The sequence below is a fragment of the Phalacrocorax aristotelis genome, chromosome 14, assembly GCF_949628215.1.
Source record: "Phalacrocorax aristotelis chromosome 14, bGulAri2.1, whole genome shotgun sequence".
NCBI classification, from domain to species: Eukaryota; Metazoa; Chordata; class Aves; order Suliformes; family Phalacrocoracidae; genus Phalacrocorax; species Phalacrocorax aristotelis.
The window spans coordinates 5,769,651-5,791,007 of record NC_134289.1 but is presented as its reverse complement, the minus strand read 5'-3'; the positions used below and the strand labels follow the sequence as shown (position 1 = coordinate 5,791,007).

Here is a 21,357-nt window from a genome sequence, read left to right as displayed (position 1 = left end):
ATGCCACCTGAGAAAAAAAATATATGGTCAGAGTTCAGAATCAATCTCTATGTTTTAACTACAGTACAGTATAATTAATATAACAAAAGCATGTCAGTGAATTCTAACAAGTAAAAGGCTTTCCTCCAGGGTTTGCCAATTCTGTATCTGCCTTTTCCCCAGTGCTACATGGGAAGTTTTGCTGGTCAAATCTGCAGAACTCCCAAGACTCCAAGGTGTTTTCTGCACATGGTATTTCCATTGCTGGTTTTTTGATTGGTGTGTTTGGGTGGTTCCGGGTGTGGGTCTTGGGTTTTTTTCCCCATTTTAACTCAACCGTTTCAGATTTCAATCCAAGCCACGTGGTTCCTTTCAAGAAATATATTTTTCAGAGCTCATAAAATCCCATTTTTCACTCTAAATATTTAAGAACATTGGGAAGGTCTACATGCAAATTTCCCCATTCCAAACTCTAATTCATATGCCCTGCAGGGATCTTAAGAGATAATAACTTTCCCTGTGGAGGATTTTTAAATGATATGGCATAATCTGATTTACTGAAAAATGCAGGAGCCTTTTTCTGCTATTTCTTACTTAGGTAGAATGCCAGTTGCTTTCACAGAGAATGGTCCTTATCTAAGAAAGCAGTAAATCCTGCACAATGAACACAGCATTAATACTAATACAATCTTATTATGTGCATACCACATTCCCCATTTAGACAGATCTATAGCCATCAACTAATTCACCCCTGGTTTACCTTGAGGTTAAAAAAAAAAAAAAAAAGAGAGAGAAAAAACTAAAAAAAGAATCTTCCATTTCACCATAGGAAATTAAAACCCTAGCAATTTAAATGGCTGTGGAATAAAATCAATACTTTAGTCAAAATTAGATTTTGGGAGTTTCTGGTATGAGATGCAATAACGAAAGTGTAAGTTTTCAAATAAAAAGCTACAGCTGGATGTATAATAACGTATTATAAAGGTGCACTTGTACCCCTGGATAAACAAAGACCCTGGAAGAAGCTATTCACTAATTCTTTCAAGCCAGCAATCTTCTTACAAAACCAGTAAAACATTAAATCTGAGTGGGATGTGAAACACAGAACTGCAAAACTTATAAAAATAGGCATTGAAACTGAATGATTCAAGAGAAAACGTTGATCTGTGATATTTTCAGAATGTCACATTTACTTGATAGGAATTTCTTTTCCCCCCCCCAAGTCTTGCATTTACTCAACAGGCATAAAATGGACTTCTCAAGCTTGTAACTGAACGTATTATTACTATTTGCATTTCACCTTCTATTTCAACTACATTTAGCATTCAAACACACAAAAGGGTAAGAATATCTAGGCCACTCTGTAAACTATAGTGTTCTTCAAAGAACTAATGATGTTGAAATTATTCAGCCTCATGGCTGAAATACTCAGATCAGAGTCACACAAATCAGTAAAATCTTTGCTTTAAACTGGTGTAACTGTGGAAGTTAATCTGAATGCGACAAATACAGAGTGAATACACTTTTTGTAAGATATTAAATACAATGTAGCTGTGCTGGTTTTCATTCATTTGCTTAACACAAAAGCTCAAGTTTTTGAATTGGTCATAATCAGAAGAATTCACACTTTAACAATCACATACACAAAAACCAAATCAAGTGGTAACAATATTTCAAGTTAAAGGTCAAAATATATATTGCTGTCTAAGAGTAAAAATACTCCCAGTTTGCTTATTATGTTATACTGTTCATTGAATCAGGTTTGATTTCAGAAACAGACCAAGCATGTTCCTTCAGTTGCAATTTTTACAGCTTTTTAAATCTCCCCATCAATACAGACTACTAACAATTCCTATGTTAACCACTAAGAAAAAATAAACAAATTAACTGAGTATTTGCCCTTGATTTATCATTTGGTCTCTATGTACCACACTAAGCTGTGTAAATGGAATGTGGATTTAGACTGAAGGAGCATGACTAAACATCTGTGTTGTATAACAAAAACACAGTGTATACTCAGTGTGCAGTAATGGGAATTAATTGAAAAAGTCATACCTGTGGGCACAAAATCTCTATGTGATTCGCTGCCATTTGAACAATTTTCATTCCATCTTCATTTGTTGACAGTGAACAAGCAAGATTAGCAACCTTAAATAAACAAACAAACAGTTTTGTAAGCAAGCATTCATCCCCAGACTCTCAAACTTGCCAAAAAAAAAATCTCTGCTAGAAAGCCTTCATTATTTGGGGAAAATAATTTGTGAAAGAACATATTTGAACAAGGAAACACAGGGGGGAGTAAAAAAAAAAAAGGAAGCTGTGGAAAGGGGTGACTGTAACAAGAAATCTCATGACCTCTCCACATTTTAGGCTCAGCACTTCATAGAGGCAGAGTGGTGTTTAGATAACATCGTGAAATTTCAAAGTAAGATCCCAAGGCTTCAGGTAGACTGCTTGTGGTCATGCCTGTTAATTTTTCGGAGCTCTTCAAACCATGTCCAGCTTTGTAATTTTTTAAAAAATTACTTTTAAGACCTTAAAGATCAAGTAACATTTGCCTTGATTTATTGTAATGAAATAAAGCATGATTTATGCCCTGAGCTATCCACAGATCATTATTTTTATTAGTGGTATGATTTTCTAATGAAATAGTCATATCAATGTAACTTACAACGAAAATTTATATCGGAACTTGCAATCTGTGAAAGAACAAGTCTATTTTCTCTTTTATTTCACTATACAACATGGAAATACAGCTTCCTTTAAAGGAAAAAAGCCTTCCATGATGCTCCACAACTCAACAAGTTTGAAGAGATGTAGGAAAAAGAGCACTCACTTCAGCTCACTGCAACTCAAGATCAACAGGCTGTAACAGACGGGCTTGACAAAGGCACAAGAGGGGTTGGGATACTGGGATCCAGTAGATCTTTTCAATCTACTGAAGTCATAAAATGTCCTTACATACCCCCCTACACACTTGTTAGTCTTCATAGCCTTCATTGCAGTATCTGTATTACTTATGTATCACTCCAATGTTAATGTAGAGCAAGAACTGCCTGAGAAATAGACCTCTAGTGCTGCAAATATCAACACAGATATAAACATAGATATGCATAGGTAATTTGCAATTATTCGAAACTCATGCAACAAGTTCTACAGTCCAGCTGCTGCAAAATAAAAGCAAGTCTTCATTTATCAATGTTTTAGGACACTATTTCTAAGAAAGAACAATAGTTCAATGATTATCCATTACCAGAGGCTTTTATTATTCTTAATTGATGTAAATAATTACAAGGAATTGGTTAGTGCATAGCCAAATTGATTACTTTTCCTATCCAAAATTCAGAAGAGACTAAGACAGATACTTTCTGAAGAGGATGAGGGCTAGAACACATGGCCTTCCATGCACACTTGTGCCTACATAGAAGTACTTTATCCTATCCCTGGTATTCCAAATGACTGATTCCCCACCTGTGTGATGTGTTATCTTGTCCACACACAAACAAAAAAAAGTGTAAGACTGAAGAAATTCAATTTTCATAGATACACTCAAGCTGTATTCTCTTTTATTTGAAGTAAACTGCCATGGGTTTTTCAAGGTAGTATTTGACAAAAATTGGTTTTGTCAAATCCTCCAATCCCCCTTCTGAGTCTTTAGCTATAAGTTACCTACAGAAGTTTTGGTATCACCATAATACAACTCTAGAAAACACTGTTCCCTACCCTCCAAAAAAATCAGCTACTTTTCTTTGGATTGAAGATCAGGGTTTTACAGCATTGGTTACAACTCATTTATGTTGGTTTGAATATTTTAATTGCTTTGCCCAGTCACTGAACTGCCGTGTATCCCAAATTAACACTGCATTAATACACCATCACATAGAAAAAGAAGCACTCTACAAGGCTAAGTGCAAATATTATTGATCTATTTCTTAGAGCTCCTCAATGCCTAAAGCAGTAACATTTCAAAGGTTTTAAAAAAAAAAACCAACACACCAACCAAACGCAATACAAGCCATTCTGCAAGGACAAAATAAACTCACTTAGCAACTTTTTCTCTTTGCCATAAGGTTCCTCAAGTTTTCCAATTTCATTTCACAGTTCCCAGAAAAACTTTGCTTTTAATTCTTTGGGATCTGTCATGGTTTTAGCTGGGACAGAATTAAATTTCTCCACTGCAGCTGGCACAGTGCTGTGCTTTGGACTCAGTATGAGAATAATGTTGATAACACACCGATGTTCAGCTGTGGCTGGGCAGTGCTTGTACTAGTCAAGGGTTTTCCAGCTTCCCGTGCTCTGCCAGGGGCACAAGAAGCCGGGAGGGGAGGGGGCACAGCCAAGAGAGCGGATCCAAACTGGCCAAAGGGATATTGCCTATCATGTAACATCACGCCCAGTATGTTAACTGGGAGGGGCTGGCCGGGGGAGGGAAGCAGCAATCATGGCTCAGGAACCGGCAGCATTGGTCCGTGGGTGGTGAGTGATTGTATCGCTTGTGTTTTTGGTTTTTTCCCTATTTGCCTTTTCCTTTTTATTATATTATCACTATTATCATAATCATTATCATCATTATTTTATTTTAATTATTAAACTGTTCTTATCTCAACGCACAATTGTTTTGTTTTGGGTTTTTTTGCTCTTGGTCTTCCAGTTCTCTCCCCATCCCACTGGGGTGGGGGGGAGTGAGCAAGCGGCTGTGTGATGTTTAGTTGCCGACTGGGGCTGAACAACAGGATCCTGCAAACATGTGCAATACGTAGTTCCTGTTTATTAGTAAGATCAGTTTTAAGATTGAGTTCTGTGGTGTAAGCAATAAATGTTTTGTCCCTGTCTTGATGTGCAAGGCAGATACAGGGACGGCTTAAAACAATTTTTTATCCTGTGTCCCAGTTGCACTGGCTGAAACGTCTCGGTACAAATCCAGTCCTTTACATAAACTGTATCACAGAATAATAATTTAGGTTCAAAGAGGCTTCCATAGGTCACGTAGTCTGACCCCCTGCTCAAAATATGAGAATTAACTCTAAACCAATCTGCGCCAATGGCTCTATATAGCAGATCAGCATCTAGGGACAAATTACGTGTATGTTACAAGATCACATTGAAGATCAGGAAGGTAAAAAAACATGGCTCTTCTCTGACTCAGGTTAGAAAGGATCTCTTAACCCACAAGTATTCTCTTTTATTTGAAGTCAGCAGCCATGGTGTTTTTTTAAATATATTGAGGAAAACCTGTTTCTGATCTTATGCTTCCCCTCCTGATTCTTCAGCTCTAAGTATTCCTTGGTGATGGCCCAATTCGTAATAGCATTCCCAAAGCACAAGCAGCAATCTAATGATATAAGCATTAGGAATTTATGTTAAGCAACTTTACAACGACAAACAAACAGACGTCTGTATTATTTACATTAGATGCCTTTTTAAAAATCAATAAAATTAAAAAAGTAGTATTTGGCTACTTTAGAATAAATACATTTATCATGTTATATTTCTGCTGGGTATTTGGAACTCATGCTACAGAGCTATACCAACAGTGAATTTAGCTCCATCGGCAAATCTTTTGTTTCCATTAGAAAATGCATCGATTTTCTTCTCCTGGCATTTAAGTGGCACCACTTTTCAACATGTATCTTATGCATAGGTACAAGGATTCTCTGTCAACCTCAGTAGGTGATTAGACTAATAGCTGTTCCACCCTAAAAAATCAAAACAAAACACCAAAAAACAAAACACAAAAACCCCAACTAATCATATTCCTCTCACTAACATACTGCATGGAGCATGCATGTAGATCTAGGAGAGAGCACAACTGGAAAAGCTTTTATCTGAAAATGGGTGCATTTCCATTCCTACTTTTCATCTAACAATTGAAAGGAAAAGGAAGAAGTATTTAGAGGCTCTTTGAGACACAGTATACGTGAACAAGTTTTCACTGTGGTCAAAAATTCCTCAAGATGGAAGACTTTTTACCTTGACTATGCTCACACAAGTGCACTCACACTGTGTATCCTAATGTTCTCTTGCCAAGTGGAAGATAAATGCTTTCAGAAATCCACAGCTTCTTTCAACCTGATTTCCAAATGCCTTTCACTGGAGATTCAAAGGCAAAAGTGAAAATACATACAGGCAAACTATCTCAGAGATCCACTAATTACTCCCAGTAGATCTCCAGAAAGGTTGACAAGATAGATTCTTCAGATAGGAGTGATAATTTGCAATAGCCAATGCCCTAAAGCCATATATTGCTGGAGATAATGAAGATAATGTAATATCCCTCCTGTAGACAAAACAAAAGCTTCCCCAATCCATTAAGAGCCTCAGGACAAGCGGAAGTTCACATGCAAAGTGAGACTGCCTCTTCACTGTGAGAGGATGTCTCACCATGTTGATTCTGCTGAAAGAGGACAGCACAATCCTATTGGTGAGTTGTCCTTGGGAGAGGCGCTCCAACCATGACTCAACAATGCATGACAATGGTTCAGCATTAACTCCGAGGTAGGAATGCATATGCAAAGCCAAATTGAGATTTTTAAGTAGCAAAAGAGTAAATAAATCACTGTACTGCCTCACCACCTGTTTCATTCTCAGTTGAGACTAGCTTTATTGGTCAATTGTCCACACTGCAAACTAAGGATTAAATGCATTCCCAAGGATTTTTTTCAGTCAAATTCACTGCATTAACTCTCAAAAATAAGTGTTTTCTTGGGAATACATAGTCTGCCAATTAACTAGATTCCTCTTATGAGCTAAATGAAGTATTAAATGAAGCAACATGTTCTTTATATGTGATCCCCCTCGCTCCACCAATAAAAGCTGAGGTTGTTCTCATTTTTTTTTAACCAGACTCCTAACTCACTTCTACTGTAAAGCACTAAGGATGACTAAGTTGTCAATTCCAAGAAAACATGTTTTTCCTCTTCTTGGTGAAGACTTCCTACTCTTTATAGTAAATACTTCCTGTCAAGAAATTCTTTCCACTGTTCAAGGCCAGGTTGGACGGGGCTTCGAGCAACCTGGTCTAGTGGAAGGTGTCACCACCCACGGCAGGGGGTTGGACTAGATGATCTTTTAGGTCCCTTCCAACAGAACTCATTCTATGACTCCGCAACACAGACAGACAAAAATACCATAAAGCAATGCACTGAGGTAGAGATTACCCCTGAGCAATCAAAGTTCAGGAGACATTTCATTTGCAGGAGTTGAAAGCAACTGAATACTGAACTGGGGAACATCATCTGAATTTCAGCATTACAGCAATCAGCACGGCTTTTGATATAAATTAGATACTCCACATAAATTGATTTTAACTGTTAGTCTGCTCTCATCCAACTAATAAATGAAAAAAGGTACTTACATATTCTTTGCTTCTAATTCTGTGGTGTAGTGAACTACCTTATACAAACTTATTACATGTTCTTAGCTTCTACCACTAGGTTTATTCAGGAAGCCTTGAAAAGTCTTTTGAGGAAAATGAATGTTCATACAAAGAAATACCATGGAAAAAACAGGAAGGTCAACAATACATATTGACTCAATATTTTTTTAAGGAAAAGGCTATATTGATGTATGTCTTCTAGTCATTGCTGTGTTTTTATATGCATTTATGATGACTATGTGTATTTTTATGAGCTTAATAAAACTTACATAGACAAGAATACTTGTTTAGAGTGAAAAAACATATTCCTGTGGACTTAAAACTTACCTCCAGTGGGCAATAAAGTAGGATCACAATGTTGCTTGTTTTCCAACCCATTTTCTACTGTAAAACTTAATTTCTTTCCAGATCAAATCAAATAGTAATACTGAGCTCTTTATAAGCTGATGCCAGAGTGTATTTGTTATTTTTTGCATTGTTTATAAAATGCTTTAGGATACTTCAGGTCAAAAGTTACGCTATTACTTTAAATTTTTTAATTAGTTTTTATTTTTATGGGAATAAATTTAGAAACTATACTCAAAAATACATTTAATATATATTATGTTGCTTTCCCTGTCTGTTTTAGCTTTTCACCTTCCACTCTCCAGAAGGATTATTGATTCTGCTAATTTAACTACTGTGGGGCACTACATATCTGCAAGCCTCTTCGCTCATCTTTTGGTTCCTTTCGCACTTCTCTTAATTTTGCGTGTCTCTGTCACTTCCATTTTCTGCAGAACTGAATTACATAGTACTCCATTAATGCCATAATCACTACTGATTCAACAAAATTAGCTCTAACTTGTACACCAGAGGCTCTTCGCTGCCTCTGTTCAACTGTAACCAAGTACCTTGTTAACATGAAGAAACTTCTCAGAGTATTATATAACTTCAAATGTTTCCTGTAATGCTATTTGTCAGCATGACAAAGATTCTATTTCCATAATTAATTTAAAAAGGGCATTTGAATACCAGTGGACTTGACTGTTGTTTTTTTTTTTACCCAACATAAATCTAGAACAACCCACTGCAACGGGTTAATTTCAAGTTCCATGTGCTCAGGCAAGTGTTCTCTCATACAAGTTCACTTAGGAGATTGTTTTAATAAACTGGGCCTCAATTAAAATAAAAATGGAAAATAAATTAAATGAACACAATACTCTGAGGCAAAGACTGCACATGTGTAAGGGAGAATTCAGCACAATAACATTTCAGAAATAATTTCCGTTTCAATAAAGATGTCAGGCTTGACGCAGAGCCCCATTAAGCTTTGTCTCACTTATTTGGGTCACAGTAAAGACAGCTGAAGAACTATGTTAAGGATTTCCTCTCTAGACCTCTGTGCAGAGCCCTGGTTACAACCAAAGACAAGACATTGTATTTGGATTACATTTGTGCCCTGGCAACCCAAGTTAGCCCAAGTGTCCACTAAACAGAAAATGCCTATAGGCGTGACCTGTCTCTCACTGACAGTTTCTCAAAAAATGTACCATCCACACCAGCACCAGACTTAATCCTCTTGAATAACCACGAAATGGCCTTTGACATCTGAATAAAGGACTTCCATAGGCCCAAACACAACAGCAGGTGAAAGATCTAAATGTAAACTACTTCATGAAACCTTTCCCTTAGCACTGTTTGCTGAAATGTTAGCAACAGAGGGCTTTCCAGTAGTAACACATGTGTACAGAAATTAAAGAAAACTACCTGAAAAGGAGAACAAGACAGGCAAAGAACTGACATAAATCCAAACATCCTATTGCCTTGTCTCTACTTCTTTCTGCAGACAGAAAAAAATGGCAGTATAAAGACCAAAAATTTATTTTAGCAGTAGGCAGAGGTGTTGTATGTTATATTAAGCTGGAAGAAAGCATGGTTTTCAAAAGGAGATAGTGACCGTCCAATTCTGTAATCATGTAAACAATAACCATCCTTCTGATTTTCCTTATCTCAGCCTGACAACAAACATGGCAGATAAGACGGCAGTTAATCATGGAGCAAGAGAAAGAGGCCATCAGTCACGCACAGAACTAGCCAATGCCTTAAAATGTCTAAGAGGACCAAAACTCACTGCCAGAATATACAGTCCTTGAGGGAACTGGCCATCACACATGCTAAAGTACTTCTGAACAGATTAGTGAGCTGGGCTCAACTGACCTTGACCTGCCTGATGCCAGCAGAAATTGATAAACATCTATCGCCAGCAAAAGCCAGTAAGGATCAGGGTGGATCAACCAGTTCTCAAAACAAACATCATCTCAAATTCCAAATATCCTATATATTTTCCAGTTTTTAAATAAAATACCATCTTACAAGAGGCAATATTTTGCCTGTTTCCCCCATCAACTCATCTTTTTCTATCTTCTTAGGTGTTTCAGTGTAAAATTTCCAAATATCTCTTTCCTTCTTCATGAACATTTCTTTTTCCTTTCCTCCCTGCATGAAACACTGTCTCCTGCACCTAAATAATAAAGAGGCAAATAAAACACGTATAATAAACTGTTATTGGAATACTCAAGATTTGAAGCCCTTTTCCTCTATAAAACAAAGGTAAGATCCAACCATACGCATTAATACATCCTCATTTATTTTCTTATTACTTACTACTCAAATATTCTGTGAAACAATATGCATTACCCGTGTTTTAAGGATTTTCCTGCTAAGGCTAAATAGCATATGGTTTTGTCATACAAATACCCAAGTATACTTGGGTAACCTTTGTTTACCCTAGCCACAGAATCTTAGACACTTACTGTTGTCAGGATCAAAATCTTCACCTTTTTGCCTCTGACTGATTAACAGAGATGGAAATCAAACCCAGGAGATACAGCATATTTCCTCCAAGATGCATACACCCTCTATTATTTAAATCAGCATGAGCTAAGCAGACTCAGTATACTAACAAAATGAGACAACACAGCTCTCACTTAGCACTTAATAAGTATCAGTGGAGCAGAAGAGGAAACAGACTTATTTCCAGCAGTGTAATCACTTACAATACCAGAAATTCTTTCATTTCAATGTAAATGTTTTCAATTCCTTGAAGGACACATAAGAACTAAATCATTAAATGAATGTTTTTGAATGAGAAAAAACCACAGTTCATGTAAGAGTTCTTAAAGAGTTGAAAATAGAAGCAGTCCCCTACAAAAATTATGTATTTATCCTTTTACAAAAACAGCTATGTTTAAGCACATTGTTCTGAGACAACACTTGGATTGGTTATACAGGCTACAGCTTTACATTTTTGTAAATAAAAGGTCAATCATACTAAGCATAAACAAATTAATTTGACAATACATGAAAAATGGAATTCACCTCTGGAAACTTACAAGGAGCAAACACTCAGAAACATAATAAATACTGGATCACAAATACTTACCAAAAAATCATGACATGGCAGGGGGGAATGATGGACACACCACACAACGCATCGACTAATCCCCAGACAATCAAAGAAAATGAAAGATCAGTGCAAAAAAACACACCATCAGACTTTAATCCATCTCAGGATCAGCCCTTCACAGAACTTTTGCCTCTGCAGAAAGTATGACAATTCATTTTATATCTAACATTAATATCAAACACCTGCTTCAGCAATATATAAAATACATAGCAGTATAGTTTTCTAGAATATGCAGTTTTTTGCTCTAAGAAGCAGTTAGTCTATATTCTAGTTCACTCCCAACTATTGTTATTATTAACTACTGGTACAGAATTATAGATGCACATCATGCTTGAGCACTTAAAATCAAATCTAGGATAAGAATAATAGGAGAGTCAACAATAACACATTGAGGGTTAGCTACAGATGAATGTTGACATGCAGAATGTTAATGCACATTACCTAGAAGCATAAGTGAACTCTTCAGCAATAAAAGAACACTTTCTTGTCCACAGTTGAAAGGAAACAAGACAGGGAGATACAAGGATACACTTACTCAATAATACAAATTCAATTCATTGTATTACCAGAAATAAAGTAGCTCACATCAGCCATACAAATTTTGATACAATTTTTTCACACATCCACCATTAAATAGTACGTACTTTATTTTCTGCAGGACACAGTATTATGCTACAAATTGCATGTGACACATTCAAAAACAGTGAAACACTAAAAATTACTACAGACGTGAGCATGTGCAATTGCTCTTAAAAAAGTAATCTCTTCTTGAGACAACAAACAAAATTTCATGATGGGTTGTCCTTTTGATCACAGGGCTAAGACAAAACTACCTTAGATTCTTAATCCTACAATCAGTGCAGCAGCTGTGTATTTCCCTGTGAACTACTGAACAGAAGTTCAACAATAATAAGAGCACTAAAGTACCAATAGGAGTACTAGTACCAAAGGAGTACTAAAACATACCAAGGCATAGGACAAGATTCTGATTTCACCTTACTTGTGAAAAACCCAAATACTACCACTAACTTTGGTTAATGTTTGCACCAAAAGGTGTCACTGACTTTCCAGAAACACAGTTTTCCTCCCTAGATATTTAATTGAACCAAATCAGTACTGCAAAATAAATGCACAAAACCATTCAACCACATAACCAGCGTACATCGTTAGTAAACTGGGACAACACAGTATCAGTGAAGGCAGTATTTGCTCACATTATTAATGGTACAAATGGGTTAGAACTATAACGAAAATCCAAATTAAAAAAATAAAACACAGAATGAATATATAAAAGAAATGGGAAATAGTATAAAGCTGCATCTCTCCTCATACTGCATGACAGGAATGATTAACCTGAAACTTTAGGCATTCTTATGGTCAATCCTGAGACGACTTCTCCTCAAAAGGGAAAAAAGATGCTTTATCAGAGAAGTAATCTTCCTGATAGCCATGCAAAATTGTAGCCAGAGGTCCTCCCGCTCTCCAGAAACAAACAAAAGAACCCCAAAACAAACCAACAATTAAAAAGTGTCACCTAATTTTTTCAAGATTCAGCTTGTAGCAGTATCTGAATTCTAGCACTCTGAAGGAGCAAGTACAAGGTCCATCTCCCAGTTCAAGAGAGGATGCAAAGTGAAGAAAGAGGGTCCAAGCCTCAGGCACCTCATGTGATGCACAGCATCCAGCTCCTCCTACCTCACACAAATAAACACATCAGATATGTTTAAAGGATTCTTTTCAAATATCAAATTTTCAGAAAGAAAAAAAAGTCACATTTCAGAACTTATTATGAGTTAAGTCTCTCAGTATTCTTGGAATCTTTCTCCAACGCAGATGTGTCTGTCCAACCTTTGGGACAGGACTATTCAGTGCTATTCAGGACTATTCAGTGCTAAATAGTGTGCAACCCTCACAGCATGTTTGCACATAGAAAGAAAAATAATCTTATTCTCAGAAAAATTCTTGGTTTTACACTTTAGAATTAACTGGATGACTCTTTTTTTCCCTCCAGGCTTTCCAACAGTTAAAATGTTGACAGCTGCTGCTTCCAGGAATTAAAATGAGAGTAACTCAGAGGAACCCTCCTAGAGAAGACCACCTTAATGATTACCAGAAAGCAAGATACAGCCTTTCATGTAGCCTCATTCGAGAAACGAAACAATCACCAAACACAGATGCATAAATTTGTGTCTACCATAAAAACAAAACAAAACATTCATTTCAGAGTTACACAGGATACTATTGTGTCCTGTACCTTAATGTTTTCAGTGTTATTACAAAGACCTTTAGTCTGTTCTTGCCCTGCTCCCACTGCAGAGGACTTGAAAAAATAACATCCAGAGGAAAAGGACTACTTTACCACTCCATCACCAAACAGCTTTAAGCATAGAGAAAATACAAAATAATTAAGTACCAATACTGACCAAAATACTACTCTAAACTGGACTCTATAGGCGTCATTTCTACTGGTGAGCAGCTGCTCACACCAGTGTTCCCAAACGCTCCTATTGCTTAAATGCAGTCCTTCATCTCAAAAAAAACCACCAAAACACCACCACCACCACCACCCCACCAGTCTGACTTGAAAAACTGAAGCTGAAAATTTGGCAACTTAGGAAAAAAGTTACTTCTTAATATACTGGTTTCTACCGTTTCCTCATGGACTGATGTTTTAGATTATATGCTCCACAAAATTAGGCCTTAAAACGACAAGAGTTTACTGATTGGAAAAGGAAAACAATACCTCTTAGCACTGACGACTTATTAAGAAAGAAAGACCACAGACAGCCCTAGCTCCCCGCAGGCTGCACTGCCCTGCATGCTGTGGGTGGCGCCCTGCCTCCCGCGCAGCTTTCTCCTCAGCAGCCGGCAGCTGGGCGCTCCGGGGAGCCTCAGCCACGAACGGCGGGATTCTCCTCCAGAAGTCCAGAACGCACCTGTAGCAAGCTATGTCAAAAGCCCGAGAGAGAAACGTGCAACCAAAGCCACCCGCTGCCGCTGGGAAGGACCCACAGCGGCAGCGCGGCCGCGGAACCTTCCAGAAGGCCCCGAGCGCGGGAGCGCCCGGCCCAGGCCCCGAGGGGGAAAGGCCCGTGCCTGCAAAGGTTAAAGGCGCCTTTTCACTGAAAGAGGAGCTTTGTAAAAGGCGCTTTAAACACCGTGATTTCCCACTGCCAATGGCTTGGGATTCTTCTCACTGACTGTTAACTAACAATACAGGACAGGCATGAGCTCTGGGTATATGCTAACTCTATTAAAAAAAAAAAAAACTTGCCATACTGAAGTGAATCCAAATTTTATATTGAAATTAAAAGCTATAAACATGTTTAGGAAGCTTTTTATGAAATGCTCAAGCCGATTTTATTTGCAGTGGCTATAAAGCAATCCATAATTTGCTCATAATGAAGTACATGCATGTATCTATACTAGATAACTAAGCTGTCTGTAAAGCAAAATAAATGTTATACTGCTCCAGTGGTAAAAATCTAATCTGTGCCACAGGCACATAGTATATTCTTACGCATTACATTATGTCAGTACTGCATTACAATATATTCTCATGCATTCACTACAGGCTACATTTCAAATATCTTGTAAAAATATAATTAATCCTCTCATTCATTTTTACCCTTCCTTTATCCCTTAAATGAATATCTAAGTAATTTTTCTCAGGTTTATTAGTTTTTCTTCTACTCTTTGTGAATGGTGTCATGAGCTGCGTTCCTGCAGCTACTGTGAAAGCCATCTACACACAGCGAATTCCAATTGCAGTGGAGCTGGTGGTTGTCTCCTAGCTACTGTACTTTATGTGGAATAAATGTTTTACTAACAAAATGCTTCTGTGTCAGTGGAAGTCTTTATTTCATGTTAATTGAGTTTAAATGTTCATAAAATATTTTATAAGAAATCCTTGGCTCATTTTTGCAATGCGATCTCTGGTCTAGGAAAGGTAAAATTGATCACAAAGGAAAACACTTAAAAGCGTTTATAAGCCTTGCAACCAGAATTTACATATAAAATAATCCAGATTTCCAAACTGCAGATTGCAGTGCAGTCTGAGGCATTGTGTGGGCTCACCCTTAGGCCTGTGGATAGAATTCAAAATGTAGGATTGTGATCCTACGAAATTCACTGACAAAACTCCTATGGCTACTGTATCTTGTTTACAGGACACTGGCCTTGAAAAAGGGCAAATGATTTCACTGTTAATCACTGTAAAGCAATGCACAGATGAGAAACCATCCTAATGCACAGTAGACATCTGTTCAACAACAGCAGAGTAAGAGATGTGTGGGTTACTAATATGATTCAAAGGAAACAAATCTCTGTGGAAGGAAGTCTAGAATTATAATGTATAAATGATTCCAAATAAAGGGCTGACAGGGTACATGTTAATTAAGCTAAAACTCAGAATGGTGATCTGAACTTCCCATCACAAATGTATATGGGACATCGCTACTGTCCCATTACTGGGTCAGCTGGGTAAAGGAGAGCTGGTAGTATTGTGACTGAAGACAGTTCATTAAGAGAAAACACACCTAGATACTTTAATTCTGTCCTACTGAGTCTAGCAAGGAGGTACCTTGTGTCTAGCAAGACCAGTCTGTGTACTTCAGAAGAAGAAAGTTTTACAAATTTGTCCTGAATTCAGTATTTTGAACTAAGCTAACACTAAAAAGCAGTTTAATATGATGTTAAAATGTGAGCAACACGATCTCCTTGGAAGTAACTATGTTGAGGTTATTGCATATTGCTTGAGTTTGTTGTTCAGCTTCCTTTAAAGAGTTTCAGCAGAGGATGAATCGCAGGAAAGGGAAATACCTAACTGTGTGTGCCTTTTGTCTCAGCCAAGTTGTCAAAAACAAAACCATCACACTTCCCTGTTATAAAAAAATCACTTGCCTGCCTTATGATCAGAAATTCTAGTCCATGCCTTCCCATACTATGTTTCCTTGATAGCTTCCTTGATTTAAAAAAAAAAAAAGTTCAGCCACTATTCTTTTGGTCTTATTTACACTGTTAAGTCTGTATTAAGAAAGGATTTGTCCTGCTTTTTGTTCTTTTGCCTTAAATACAAGATATTAGATAGCTTCTCTAAGTATTGTGCACAAACTGCTTTTCAGAAGAAGAGTATTTCTCAGTTATTTCAATGTATTCAAAAGTTCGCGTTATTAAGTATGGTCTTGTAAAAAGCATCACCCTAGCAGCGGAGGAAAAAATACTAGTTCAAAAGCCATTTGGCAGCAGTAAAACACCCAGAAAGATCACTAGAGAAGTGATTAAATTGAGCAAAAATGTTGCCTGATCCTCTAGAAAATACTCTTGAAATCATAGAATGGTTTGAGTTGGAAGGATCATCTAGTTCCAACCCCCGTCGTGGGCAGGGACACCTTCCACTAGACCAGGTTGCTTGAAGCCCCATCCAGCCTGGCCTTGAACAGTGCCAGGGATGGGGCATCCACAGCTTCTCTGGGCAACCTGTGCCAGTGCCTCACCACCCTCAGAGTGAAGAATTTCCTCCTTATATTTAGTCTAAATCTACCCTTTCAGACGAAAACCGTTACCCCTTGTCCTATCACTACAGACCCTGTTAAAAAAAAAAAAAACCTCCATCTTTCTTTTAGGCCCCCTTCAGGTACTGGAAGGCTCCAATAAGGTCTCCCGGAGCCTTCTCTTCTCCAGGCGGAACAACCCAAACTCTCTCAGCCTGTCTTCATAGGAGAAGTGCTCCAGCCCGCTGGTCGTCTTTATGGCCCTCCTCTGGAGCTGCTTCAACACGTCCATGTTCTTCTTCTGTTGGGGGCCCCAGAGCTGAATGCAGTACTGCAGGTGGGGTCTCACCAGAGCAGGGTAGAGGGGAAGAATCACCTCTCTTGAGGTGGTCATACTTCTTTTGATGCAAGACACAGTTGGCCTTCTGGGCTGCAAGTGGACTTTGTGAAGTCGTATCTGATTTTTCATCTACCAGTATCCCTGAGTCCTTTCCGATAGGGCTGCTCTCAATCAATTAATCCTCCAGTCAGTACTGGTACTGGTGATGCCAACCGAGGTGCAGGACCTTGCCCTTGGGCCCACTCCTCAAGTCCGTCAAGGTCCCTCTGGATGGCATCCCCTTCCCTCATGCACATCAACTGCACCAGCTTTGTGTCATCCCCAGACTTGCTGAGGGTACGTGCAATCTCACTACCACAGTCATAAATAAAGATACCGAACAGTACCAGTCCCCTTACAGACCCTTGAAGGACACCACTTGTTACTGATCTCCATCTGGACACTAAGCCATTTACTGCAACTCTTTGAATGCAGCCATCCAGCCAATTCCTCATCCATCAAGTAGTCCATCCATCAAACTCTTTATCTCTCCAAATTAGGAACAAGGATGTTGTATGGGATCTTGTCAAAGGCCTTACAGAAGTCAAGACAGATGACATCTGTTGCTTTTCCCTTATTCACCAATACAGTCACTCCATTGTAGAAGGCTACCAGATTAGTCAGGTACAATTTGCCCTTTGTGAAGCCATGTTGGCTATCCCTAATCACCTCTCTGTCATCCATATGCCTTCTTGAGTTCTCTTAGCCTGTGGAATAACAGCTTACAACAAAACCTCATGTTTTAGGCTAGAATTTTCATTTCAAAAAGAGGTAAAATTAATGCAAATCTATTTCTCTATGCATACACACATATATGCAAACATACACAAAAACATTATACATATAGATATGTTTATCTGTCCTCAAGAACATGAGATCCCATTGGCCAACTTGACCCAATAGGAGCCAAATCATTTGACAAAAAGATAACAGCCTCTAATAGATGCACTTCTAACAATTTGCACAGAGGGTCATGTAGAACAATGAATATTCAGCACCTCCACAGACAGGAAAACCTCCTCCTTCACCAGATGTCACAGCATCCATGTTCTAAGGGAAATAAAAAACCAAACCAACAAACCCTAATGAACACACACACTCACAGAAATGTTTGGTATTTAAGAAGCACAAGCTTTAGCAAACTGATACTTTTTGATGACGTGTGCCTTTTTTAGCACCTTCAGAACTATTCTGTTATAGGTGACTGGCTCATTACAGATCAGTACTGTCAAAACTATGAGACTTTTGTTGTGGTTTAGCCAGCAGCTCAGCCCCACCCAGCCATTCGCTCACTCCCCCACCGGCGGGATGGGGGAAGAATCAGAAGGGGAAAAGTGACAAAGCTCATGGGTTGAGATAAGAGCAGTTTAATAATTAAAATAACAACAACAACCGCAACAATAATGCAATGAAAAGGAAAACGACAGAGGCACGAAACCTGGCATGGGGGGAAGGGGGAATGAACAAACAGCACGTGACACAGCCGCTCACCCTCCGCCGACCCGACACCGCCAGTCCACACACACACCAACTGCCCTGGTTAATGTACCTGTCAAGGCATCACGTGGTACGGAATAAGCATCCCATTGGCCAGTCGGGGTCAGCTGTCTTGGCTGTGGCCCCGCCCCCTGGTCTCTTGCCCACGTGGCTGAGCATGGGAAGCTAGAAAGGTCCCTGGCTAGGATAGGCGCTACAGTGATGAGAATTAACTCTTTCTCAGCCAAAACCAGCACAGGGATGAAAGATGGAATCATAATTATCACAATTTCTAATATTTTTAAGAACTTCTAAATCTGGTTTCTACAGTAATACAAGGAAAAAAGTCACTGCCACTGTACTTGTGTCAGCTGTCTTTACACTATCAGCAAAAATGTTAACTGGGTGTATTATGATAAGGAGTCCATGCTGAACCAAGGCAATTTCCTTTTTGGATCTTGCATAACTTATAGTACGCCCTGCCTCACCATACTAGGTGAGTGACTTTTCTAGCTGTTGAAATATATCCCTCAGACATAGAAAGTCTGATAAATCTTTGGGTTGTTTATCTTTTGTTCCCTTGCTTCACACTTATGCAATAAAGGCTGTGATTAAGAGGATTAATGAAAATGTCACCATTTATCACCTGAAGCTCAATCAGTAATAGGAAAGTTGGGCCTTATTTGATTAATTACACAAAGGTGCAAAAATTCTCACATTATGAATTCAGGACTTGCTGCCAGATGTTGGAACTCTGTGGGGACCAAAATAGCAAGGCTCAAAGTCTTAAAGTTTATATACGCTTAGATGTACATGCTTGACTTTAAGCTAAATTTATTGAATTAATTTTCTTAATTCACTATTTTGACCACATTAACTCTCCTTTAAACATCTATCAACAAGCTCCAATACATCAAGAACAAGTTACCTGTCTTTAAAGGCCTCTCTCCGTCTGCCTACCACCTCTCAATTACTGTTGCCAGGCTGCTTCTATTAGAATTCAAAGCATTTTTGCATTTAAAGCATTTTTTTCCTGTGCTGCCTTTCATTTTAGAAGTAATTCCACATAAACATACCCCACACAAATGCCATTACCATCTTTAGGCTTCCCTTTGGCATGTATCTGCAAACAAACAAACAACCAGAGTAACACCTGACAACAGGGTTTGTAGGCTGCAACCAGTAAGGCTGTCTGACATCTACTGACAGCTGTCAGATCATCTTGACAAGCAGGTCAGTTTGCTGACAGAGTCTTGGAGCCTTCAGCACATGAATGAATTCTAGCTGAAATGGGAAAGCCGGGGTTTACGCCTAACTCCTGGGCTTTGTGGCATTAAATTTGTGTTTCAGACATTAGAAGTTTGATTTTTAAAAAAGTTGCAGAAAAAAATTATCTGTAATTAAAAGGAGGAAGCGTATGGTTTTGGTTTTGTAATTAGATTGGTACTGCTTGCTACAGACCTGTCTAAGCATAGATTTGCTAAAATTAGCAAACTCAGCAGTTGGATTGCTAAAATGGATCCACCAAGATCATTGGATTTCACTGAACTGCAGCAATGAACCTCTGCGGCCCAGATCTCATGGATGCACCATTAACTAAACCCTGCCTGAACAGGCAGGCTGCACACTGGTCTCTCTTGAAAGTGAAAAAGCCAGACAAAAACGGGAGTGCTGAATAGGAATTCTGTATTGCAGACTGAGGATGCATAGAAATTAGCAAACTGAAGATGGTTTTCCTCTCAAAACCAAAGGATTGTGTTAACTAGCTAAATAAGACTAAAAAAAAACGTGTATGATAAGAGAGAAGAGGTGATTTGTCAAGGACATACTGATTCTAGAAATTAGTATGGTCGTGTAATGAAAATCCACTTCCCATTCGTAAATATTGATCGTGCTTAAAAGTGCTCATCTTATTTACAAAAAATGTCCTCCTAGTCTGCTGACATGTACATTTTATCCCTAAAACACCGACCAATATTCTGTATGCATATCTCTGTATGGTAACTGCTTCATGTTTCATACTTAAATCATGCTCTTCCAAGCAGAAAACCACAGTGAAGTTCTGTGTCTGCAGATTGTATTGTACAACAGGATCCTGCATCCTAGTGATAGCTGCTGTCTATGTTATAGAAGTTAAACTGTAATGCAAAAAATAGGCATGATTACATACTCTTCAACTTAGGGTCTTTAACTGCTATTTTGACACAGATGTGATTATAAGAATGTCACCACTGAATGTATATTATGGGTAAAAGAAGGATAGTAACAACAGAAGTGCCAGCAAAAATTACAAGTCCTAGACTTGGATCTTACATCTCGGGATGAAATTCCTTAGCATTGTACTGTCTGAAACTAAAAACTTCTACAAAACAGGATTCATGTTTCTTGTCTTCTGATTATGGTCCTAAGAAGCATGATAAAAGCTTCTGCTCTCTTCTGATATCCTGAAAGTTAATAAAGATGTTCCAGTAAACCGTCAGTTTGACATCTACACATGCAGTTGTCGTGGAGTTTTGCCACTATCAAAAGTAGTGTCGTTTTTCAATAGCTCAGTAAAATCAATACTGAAGAACTTGTAAGGAGACATTAAAAGATTATTGTTATTTAGTGTTTATTAGTTTGGGATGAAAACCCATAGAAATGGCTGCAGTGCTGAGAATACTCAATTCCCTATTGTCTTTGAAGGTGGTAGAAAGAAATCAGAATCTTCCAGCTGACAGTACTTTGTGTATGCAGTACTTCAATATGTAAAGCAAAATTCAATAATGGATTGTTAAATTCCATTTTAGATTAAGCTGCTATCTGCCAGGAAACTGTGTTAGTTTGAGTGGTAAATCTGGGGGGTTTTGTTGGTTTTGAGAATTCAGGTAGTTTTCTTCCCATGATCCTTAGCTCCGAGTAAAATAAAGGTAATGTGAAGGAATATACTGGATGTTCAGAGGTTAAAATAACAGCCACACAGGTTGGTTGGTATAGATTAGACTCAGGAAGGCACAAGAGCAAGATTATTTTTTTTTTAGGGTTTTTTTGCCTGCATCTTTCAGAGCTATGGTGAGTTGCTCTCAGAACCTGATTTTCTGGGTCAGTATATTTAAAATTTGACATAGAAAGATGTAGCAAATTACATACAAAAGCAAAGTGGGAAATAAGAGCTATAATCTTTTTTATATATCTCAATAAGGCACGCTGAAGTAGTGATAATTTTCCT

At 38.2% G+C, this 21,357-nt stretch overlaps 1 protein-coding gene across 10 annotated transcripts in view; it reads right to left on the bottom strand.

The window, feature by feature from the left end:
• CTNNA3 (catenin alpha 3) overlaps window positions 1-21,357 on the bottom strand; it is a 562,887-nt gene that overhangs the window by 192,458 nt on the left and 349,072 nt on the right. For 9 of the 10 annotated variants that reach the window (XM_075109794.1, XM_075109793.1, XM_075109796.1 and 6 more), the window contains one exon: window positions 2,035-2,127. The exons of the other annotated variant lie outside the window; for it this stretch is intronic. In XM_075109794.1, coding sequence (XP_074965895.1) covers window positions 2,035-2,127 — 93 coding nt within the window. The remainder of the gene's footprint in view (window positions 1-2,034; window positions 2,128-21,357) is intronic. 10 annotated transcript variants of the gene reach the window in all.